This window comes from Nestor notabilis, unplaced genomic scaffold, assembly GCF_000696875.1.
Source record: "Nestor notabilis isolate BGI_N333 unplaced genomic scaffold, ASM69687v1 scaffold3149, whole genome shotgun sequence".
Lineage (NCBI taxonomy): Eukaryota > Metazoa > Chordata > Aves > Psittaciformes > Psittacidae > Nestor > Nestor notabilis.
Window position 1 is genome coordinate 259 of NW_009944854.1, and position 9,041 is coordinate 9,299.

Consider the following 9,041-nt stretch of genomic DNA (forward strand, 5'->3'; position numbering starts at 1 on the left):
GTGGGGTGCCCTGTGACAGATCAGGTGGGTCCTTGTTTGAAAATGGCTCGCCCAAAATGACGCTGTGCATCAACCAATTGTATGTCACTGAGGGGGAATACGTATGTATCCCGCTTGTCTCTTCCCATTTTTGGTGCCACAGCTGGGAGGGGAGGAATGTGGGGATGACACTAAGCTTCCATGACCAAGGCAGATTGTAGGAGCTAGGTCAAGCCCTGCTTGGATCTCTCTTGTCCAACCTGTTCTAAGGAGTGGAGGCACTTCCGCCATACCCTGGTGCGCAAGGCTGCGTGAACATGACATGCGGGAGTGACTCCTGGCAAAAGGCTGCCTCAGGAATACCTCATCTTCTTCCATTCTGCTGGTGTAAAGCTAGGAATTTGTGTCAGTTATCACAGAGAAACAAGAACCAAGTTCTTATCTTAGCCTTAACTTGAAAAAAAAAAACCCAACCAAGCAAATGAAAGGGCCTTTAACGGGAGATAGTTGTTTTGATTTATTGCTGTCCTTAGTTTGAGCCACTGTGAGATGAGAAACAACAGAAATAAGCATTGTGCTCACCCTTATTGTCTCATGACTTGAAGTATAGTTCTTGTTTCTTATCCTGAAGTTCCTACTTCTCAAGCTTTCTACACTAAGGGATTTTTATTTTTTTTTAATAGTTATTGTACTTAGGAAATACAATCTTGTATGTAGCTGTTAAGCTTTTTCATTTTCACAAGTACAGCTATGCTAGTAATATATGTTTGTCTATCTTCAAAATTACTTGCCTGTAGCATTGTTTTCAGAATAATATTCACTGCTGCTTTGCCAGTGTGAAGAATGAAGTGTTATATTCTGTGTCAGCTTTCAGCTCTTTGTTATTGTCCATCGAAAAGCCTACATGTCCTGAAGATGCTTTTTGTCTGGGTCTCAGAGCAGTAGGAGCACTCTAGAAACAGGTCTCTCTTTCATGAAGTTTGTTTGGAATACACATTTATTTGGTCAGAAATAGTTGGTGGTAAGGGGTAGCGTATATGCCTTCTTTAAAATGCCACCAAAGGTTTAAGCTTTTCCTGAATCAAACTTAAGGCTGAAATAACTTCAGCAGTGAAGGGTTTACAATGTTTATGGTTGTGGGAAGAAAGAACACATATGTTTCTGTAGAAAAATTATCACAAGCCTTAAAAAATAAATAAAAAGGGTGGCTGCAGTTTTTAGTTATCCTACAAGCCTCTATTTCCATTAGCAACTCCGATTCTTTGTATTGATTTGCACGTGCTTCAAACTTTGTAAGTACAATAGCAGTGCCCTCCCATGACGTTACTTCTGTGGATTAGAAGAACAAGTCTCCACAAAGTTCATGTGACAGTCTTCTCCTTTTAAACTCCCACCCAAAGTTTATCTTGTATCATGCAGATATATACGTTAGGAGCAGATGAATCTCGTCGTAAAAGTACTAATGTCTTTCCTCTCTAAAGGTCAGAGGATGCTGAGTCAGATGCAAACCTCTTTACCTTTGTCCAGGTGAATCACACCTAAGCATGTGCTGTAAATTCTAATAGAAGTTAATTGCAACAAGCATGATTAATGTCTATATTGTTAATAATACCATCTATAAATACTTGCTTTAATAAATGGATGTTACTGGTAAATAACTTTTAAATATTACAGTGGACAAAACTCCTATGCAGGGTGATAGTTGTACCTGACAGTGGTCAAGCTTCTGCTGGCTACATCAGTTGTCAGGAAACTTTAATTTGCTATAAGGGCTCCACTTTCATATCTTTATTTCTTAAACATCCACTAACTAAAGAAGTTTTAACACTATTGCTTTATAGTCTGATGTGAAGTTGGGCTGCACAGATGTGGTACGTTTGTGGAGGAGAGTAACATCCATCGAACTAGAGTAAGGCCAGAGAAGAGATGGATCCAGGACTTGTGTATCTTCACTGTTTTAATGGACTTGGAACCTCCTTTACTGCTCTGAGATGTCATATACAAGGTCTCTTCAGCTGATTGATGTGTTGCAGTTAGGCCTGACTGGTTGAAAAGCAGTGGGCTCACAATGAATACGTTATTACTGAGTTAGAGTTGAACTTGCAGAAAAGTGTATGTACCCAATTCTTCCTGTGTGGTTAAGGCTTTTGCTATGGTTATGGTGCAAAGAAACACACTAGGGAAAACAGCTGTTTTACTACAGGATATGGCCTGTGCTGCTGAAACAATGATTTGTATACCTAAAATTGTATTTTGCTAATATTTCATTGCTTTGAAATGCTGACAGTTCATTCTGAACAAAGGGAGGCTGTCAAACATACTGCATGCCTGCAGGGTGCTTAGCAGATAAGATGTTCATGTAGTATTGAAAACTTTTCCCAGCTATAAATATTTTCTTTCCAGATATAATAAAGGAGCAAAATCGAGAGTTAAGAGGTACACAGAGGGCTATAACCAGAGATAGAGCAGCACTCGAAAAACAGGAAAAGCAACTGGTAAGTAGAGCAGGGAACTTTATTTTATTCTAAAAACAAACACACCCCTCCAGTACAGGAGAAAAATTGCAGAGTTCTAAAGATACAACTCAATATATAACAATTGAACACTAACAAAGTTGTCTTCCCCTTTCTGAGTTTTTCGTTATTGAAATTATGTTGGAAAAAAATTGACTGTCTAAAAGTAATGCTCAGTCTTTAAGGTAGGAGAGGCCTGCAACTGTTTAGATAAAAATAACCATGTTAATTTTTTCTCTCCATTCTCAGAAAGAACCTTCTGAAAGATAAAGAATGCTAACAGGCTTGTAAATCAGTGGTCTTGTGGTGGAAAAACTAGAAGAAGTGTCTGCTCTCATACGTTACCTATGTTTCATACTTGAAAAATTAGGATATCATCAGTATTTTTATTCATATAGAACTTAAACTAGCTAATAATAGTAAAATAATCTGCCTAAATTAAGATCTATTTAAAACTTTTTGTGTATGAGCTATCAAGTATTCAGTGAATAGCTGCTGCACCTGTGTGGCAGTATAATCGGATAAATGGATGTGACAGATGGTGGAGTTTTGATGCATGAAGACATGCTCAGACTGTGGGAAAAGCTATGCAAATCCAGCCACTGTTTCAGTAGTTACTGAGGTGGTGTTTCATGGCAGCAGGTCGTATGAATACCAAGTGCTAAGAATCAAAGAGATGGGAGAAATTGTTTCTGGAAGCTTTGAACATGTAAGATATAGCAGGTTCCTCATAGATAAAGTATTTTTCAGTATGAGATACTCTGACTCTGGAAATAACCTAAATTTTCATGAATACTCAGGTTGAAGTTTTGATTACTTACTACAGTAAATTGTTTCAGAAATGTTGGATTTCTAAGGGGAAGAAGAAAGGAGAAGTGAAATATGTCTTTGAAAAAGTTAAAATTTGCTGGTAGGACAAGAGGATCAATGGACAATTAATATTAATCTTCAGGGTCAGATCAGGTGAAAAAGGACCAAGGTCTGTCAGTCCATCTCAGAACACTTTGTTGGGTACTTTTCTTTCCTTAACTATGACATACTACCCTGAGAAAACCCAGTTATATTAATTCTACATATAAGTATGCCTTAAAGTATGCAGACAGTTCTGTTTCAGTTCAGTAACCTCATATGACTATCTGAATTTTGATTATTTTTTTCCAGAAGAATGCAACTGACATTAATAAGCTTGCCCCAGACCTCTCAGAAGCAAATAATATATTGCAGCTCTTTACCCAAATTATTCTTACTTGAGAATAAAATCACTTATACATAGGGTGTGATTTCTCGGCCGGATTATCTGCAGTGATTTCACAATGGTTCGTGTAGGTTTGTATTTCATTTTGAAAATCATGTTATAGATGCTACGTAGGTATTTCATCTCTGTGAGAAATCCCTATTTTCAAATGTTTGCTCTTAAAATTAGGCTGCAAACTAGTGTTTGCCAGTGTGCAAACTAATCCCTCCCATTCTTCACTGTTCTTGAGGTATGAGGAAAAAGCACGTAATGTTCTGGGCATGCTACAGAAATCTGGTTTTCTGGTCTCTGTGAGCTACATACAAAGAGAACAGTTTTATGTGTATTTGAGGCCTCTAATGTTTGAACAGTCCTATACTCCATATTTGCTCATCTGTACCTTCTTGGATTAAAAATAGTATGTATGACACAGCCTTTCAGAAACTGTGAATTTACAGAGATGACTTCGTGCCAGTGCTATCTCTGTAATAAACTTTACTCATGATTTTTCCTAGTAGAAAAGCTAATACAGTGGGTTGGTTGCCTTTAGGCATGACCATTTTGCCTATCCTGGAGATAAGTATTACCTTTTCAGAGCAACATCTCTTATAAGTGCAGTTTTCTGGGCCACCAGTGCACATGAAGTGAAGCAACCGTGTTCCCGTAGCAGGTATGTTCTCCTGAGGAGTCACGGGAGAAAGCTGGTCTTTAAAAGCTGCTTTGACTTAATGGTAAAAATCAAAATATACAACTGGACATGTACAAAGAACTGAGATATTGTGGTAAGCCCTTCTTAAAAAGACTGAGAAGGAAAAATCAGCTGAAAAGTTTACGTTACCAACTCACAAAGCAGAAGGCATACTTTGAAAAATCCCAGCTGACACAATTATTTGTGTCAAACTGTTTCCTGGTACCTCTGGGCTAAATACCCACTTTTAGGTTTGGATGTTTTGGTTTTTTTGAAGTGTTATTCCCTATCCAGATATGTAAATGAAAGTGCACATATAAATGAATGTGATGTTCTGAAGAAATAAAAGTCTTTTGGGGAAGACTCTGCTACCATGGTATAATGCAGTTTTATTGCGTTTTCTTCTTCTGGTCACATCATAAGAGCATTATATTTGTTATACTAAATAGTCTTGCTAAAAAAGCAAAGATGACTATGTAACATTAAATGTCTTTAAAAAAAAATCAAGAGGATAGTTAACTTTTGGAATTTAATTATTAGGCTTAATTATAGTCTTTGAATGAATGAAAAATTTGTAGAATTAATCTTAATGCCTTTCTTAACAGGAACTGGAAATAAAGAAAATGGCTAAAACTGGTAACAAAGAAGCCTGCAAAGTGCTAGCAAAACAGCTTGTACAACTGCGGAAGCAGAAGAATCGAACTTACGCTGTTAGCTCTAAAGTCACTTCTATGTCAACTCAAACAAAGGTCATGAACTCTCAGATGAAGATGGCAGGAGCTATGTCAACTACAGCAAAAGTAAGGTGTTACAAGACATTCTTTTACATTACAATGCAGCATATGGTTGCAAAAGTTAAATTGTGTTATTTTGTTTAAGGTAATTTAAGGATAAAACCTCCTGCTTCATAATCTAAATGGTGTTGAGGAACTGTAGTTTGATTCATACTATGAAATATTCCCCTAGTCAATCCAGCCAGTTAGCACCTAACTAAGCATATTTTCTTGGGCTGGATATCTGTCAAATGTTAGCATGATAAAAATGAACTAATGCCAGTGGAAGAACTTGCTTAAGCACATAAAAGAATCCCAAACCATGCTGCTGGTGTCTTGCCTGTATGTGTTGTCACAAGCAGTTTTTACATGGAAAAAGTAGGGCATGCTTCATCTAGAAATCAAGGCATTGTATCACAGTAGTTTTACAGCTTGTGCAAAAAGTAGGTTATTGCCGCAGATCTTATGTTCCTAAGGAAGTCTAATCTGGATTTCCCTGTCATTCTCACTCTCCATGTTCTAAAGAAACAGTATTGCATTAAGTTTTCTCACAAATCTTACCTCATGAAAGAGTTTGAAAAATCGGAGTTATCCGAGTTCATTGTGCACTTTCCCTATTTCCCTGAATTAATGAACAGAGAGTTCAATTTTGGCAAACAGGATTGTACAGCTTGAGCTGTAGGAAACAGAGTTGGCACACATCATTGTAGACAAATTGTGCTTTTATCACAGTCCAAGTTAAATCCAGTTATGTGCCATTTAAACACAGTAATGCAACGCAACTTAGTGTGGGAAGTGATTACTGCTAAGGCTTTGCTATCAGGGATCTTTTAGAAGCAGTATGTTGGCAGCTATCAGCCATTCAGTGATACAAAGTTGTGGCTCTCCTGCAAACTTGCCATCCTTCCTGGCTAACCCACAAAGACTGTCCATCCAATCAAGTTAAACAGCTTACTGTTAAACTTACAAGTTAAACACTGCTTCCTGCAGTGGTGTTGCATGTGAACTAGTTGGTCTTGCTTTTTAATTATTGTGTGGTTAACTTGGTTTTATCTGCAAGATGTCTTGGACTAAATTTATCAAAACCAGTGTCAGTAGACTGATTATTTTTCCTTATTGACATGGGAAGTTTAAAGAAGTATTCACTTGTTCATTTTGAACTTTATAAACTATTCTTAATCTCATACAATCATCAATGAAAAAATATATGGAATCAGTTGCTTCAACAAGCAAGATAAATACATGAATATGAAGCTTTCAGAGTATTTTCTGTATACTTTTTAGCATGTTTGGCACTACTTTTGGACACGGTAAAGTCATCTACAACACTTGCAAAAGAATTCTAAAGAACCAACATCCTCTAAATCCAGAACAACCTTTTAAATTCAAATAATGTAACTGTGAACACAGTCTTTTACATTCAAGTAACATTAGAAGCATAATACACTGTCACTTTAAACAAACTTGGACACAAAAGCAGAAGAGCTTCTATGAAGCCAGTAGCAGCTGTAGTAGCTTGATAGCATCCCTTTTAATTAACCAACTCTTATCTTTTCAAAGCCGGTTGAAACTTTATGTCTGAATTGCTCATGTTTATATTTAGGTTTAGATGTCCCATGAGAGGTACAGTAGCTTGCTGCTTAGGAAAGAAGAAAGTATTAAATACCAGTGCCTGCAAAGGCAATGCTGCATACCTGTAGTAAATCAGGTGAAGTTTATTACACTATCACAAAAAAATCCCTACCCATTACAGAGGTTCACACTAAGCTAATATATATTTCCTGAACACTTGGATATTTGCTTTTCAGAGAAAAGTATTTTTTCAAGTAAATTCTGACATAAAGAAACACTTGCAATTTAATGCCTATCCTCTAGTGGTGGCTCAAATAAATATTCCTTACTGAATAAAAAACCTGTAGCTATTTATCTCATTGAAAGTAAGGCCATAGCCTGCAAGTAAAGAAGTGTTGTCTCATTCTTTTCATTTAGATCAGGCAGATTTTTCCTAATACAAAGCCAGGAGAAGGGTCGTGGTACAAAAAAAGATGCATACATTTAAAAGCATATCTATTAGTGTAATAAATAGCAAAATTTCTTACTGGGTGCAGACTGTGCTATTGATCTGTTGTGTGTCTATAATTTTTTATTAGAGAAGTCTTATTCCTTCTTAAGGTACATACTGATATTTACTAATGTCATTGTATGATAAAAGGTTTTCTCAATATTAACAGACAATGCAAGCAGTTAATAAGAAAATGGATCCACAAAAGACACTACAAACAATGCAGAATTTCCAGAAGGAAAACATGAAGATGGAAATGACTGAAGAAATGAGTAAGTTCCGTACTGCAGGGAACAACTAGCTGCAGCCCACAGTGCTCTTGGAAGGGTAGAACCAGTCTAGAAACACTTATGCTACAAGTTTTATATCTGCAATTAATGAGATTAACAGCAAAGTGAAGAGCAAATAAAACAGTGCATGTCTGAGCAGGGAGATTGAGCCTTTAGCTTTTTGGTAGCTCTGAATACCAAATCTACATCCCATTCCTTCCCATCTTCATGCAAAACACCCATCATACTTCTAGAAAGAACATACTGGAAGGGAAGAGTGTTTGAGACCAGTTCAAAATCTTGTTGGCATAACTGGTAGGGGGACTTGAAAAAATGTCCTTTCTGTAGCTGATAGTTCTGCATGTGCTTGTTCTTCTGGGACACCTAATTTAGATGTTATTGATAATTTGAGCTTTACATTCATGGTGCTTTGTCTCCTTTTTTTATTTTAAGCTACAAATAACCTCTTGGGGAGTGGCAAGTTTCTTATTCCCAATTGCATCTGTCCACTGTCACCTTAATAATACCAAACTTCCCAGTGTCTCCCTCTTATCCTAATCCCTGCTACTGTGTTAGCTGAAGGAAGTACAGTGGACTCAAAAGTATATTGTTGAGCAAGATGCCAATACCTCAACGGTGCAGAACTGTTTTGTTGCAATATACATTGTTAGCTGAGTAGTTAACAATTTCTCAGCTTACTTGGAAGAAGAAAAGGAAAGTGATTTTTATGGAATTATGGAAGGTGTTTTTAAGAAAAGTTAAAATCTAATGGGGAGGGAAATAGAGCAACTGAACTATTCTGGTGCAACTAAACATTATTATAACAGCAGTCATGTTGTTGCTTTAGGTGTACTCACAGGCTTTGCAAGGCAGAGTTGAGAAAACCTCTCCAATATACAGATCTTTTCTGTTGGTGTCTTATACAGTGGTAGTTCTACTACATTCTGGGAGGGTAGAAGAGTAGGAGGAAGGAGGGTAGATTATTTTAGTAACCTTTTTCCTTAATATAGCATGACTTTATTGTTTAATTTTTTATTTTCTTTCTTCTAAGTTAATGATACTCTGGATGATATTTTTGATGCTTCTGATGAAGAGGAAGAAAGCCAAGATATTGTGAACCAAGTGCTTGATGAGATAGGAATTGAAATCTCTGGAAAGGTATGGCAATTTTTATCCACTTCAGGTGCTTTTTCCCCCCTTCGTTCCTTTTTTTTTTTAACAGTTTATTCTAGCAGCCTTTCCATACAGTCTTATCCTAGAACTCAGCTTGTTGTAACATGTATTATGGTGACTGAAGTAGATTTCTGTCTTCTTCTAGATGGCCAAAGCTCCGTCAGCTACCAGAGGTTTACCATCTGCATCAACATCAAAAGCTGCTACCATATCAGATGAAGAGATTGAACGGCAGCTCAAAGCCTTGGGAGTCGATTAGCTCGATGGCAATATACAGTGTGCTTTCTAATTATGCAGCTACAGACAGATGTAAAACGTGCAAATACTCTTTCAGTGCAACTGTTGTGTAG

The 9,041-nt window shown here is 37.0% G+C and overlaps 1 protein-coding gene across 1 annotated transcript; it reads left to right on the forward strand.

Annotated features, from left to right (window-relative positions):
• Nucleotides 1-2,382: 2,382 nt before the first annotated feature.
• CHMP2B (charged multivesicular body protein 2B) lies at nt 2,383-9,041 on the forward strand (the record flags this gene model as incomplete). The annotated part of the gene is made up of 5 exons (XM_010022602.1): nt 2,383-2,474; nt 5,020-5,214; nt 7,419-7,521; nt 8,570-8,676; nt 8,837-9,041. Coding segments are annotated over 5 exons (611 nt in total), but the record flags the coding sequence as incomplete, so codon positions are not given.